Source organism: Seriola lalandi, unplaced genomic scaffold (assembly GCF_002814215.2).
Source record: "Seriola lalandi dorsalis isolate HSWRI2012SDOR001 ecotype SW California unplaced genomic scaffold, Sedor1 jcf7180002032809, whole genome shotgun sequence".
Classification (NCBI taxonomy): Eukaryota; Metazoa; Chordata; class Actinopteri; order Carangiformes; family Carangidae; genus Seriola; species Seriola lalandi.
The window spans coordinates 1-511 of NW_019503452.1; the positions used below are offsets into that span (position 1 = coordinate 1).

A 511-nucleotide genomic window follows, 5' to 3' on the forward strand; every position below is an offset into this window, starting at 1 on the left:
ATGAGCTTGGAATGGTAAAAATCGGTCACTTTCTTACCAGTCACTGTTGGTGTCACCTCCGTGGCTCTCACTACCACTGTGCTCATTGCAGAGGAGAGCTGTTCTTGTACACTGGGGAGGTCAGTGAAGTCAGACACTGATAGAGCAAGATTAGGATCATATGATATCTTCTGCAGCTCTCTACTGTCAGAGCCCCTTGTTCCAATGCCAATCACAAAGACGCCCTGCTGTTTGAGAGCAGAGGCCGGGGCTTCTACATTGTCAAAAGACCTTCCACCATTTAGCAGGATCAACATCTGTGGAACACCTTGCAGGCGCCTACTCCCGGAGGAGTTTGTAAAGACATTGTCCCTGACGTACTGGAGGGCTGCCCCGGTGTTGAGGGGTCTGCCTCCTTTGTGTGTCAGCCCTCTGACCGAATCCACAACATCCTCTCTTGTGGTGTATGTGTTCAGATAGAAATTGACCTCTGCATCTCTGCTGTACTGGACCACAGAGACACGGTCATTGT

The 511-nt window shown here is 50.3% G+C and overlaps 1 protein-coding gene across 1 annotated transcript; it reads right to left on the reverse strand.

Moving 5' to 3' along the window:
• Nucleotides 1–6: 6 nt before the first annotated feature.
• Nucleotides 7–506, reverse strand: LOC147819891 (collagen alpha-3(VI) chain-like; the record flags this gene model as incomplete). The annotated part of the gene is made up of 1 exon (XM_087180296.1): nucleotides 7–506. A coding segment is annotated over one exon (500 nt), but the record flags the coding sequence as incomplete, so codon positions are not given.
• Between the last annotated feature and the right edge of the window lie 5 nt (nucleotides 507–511).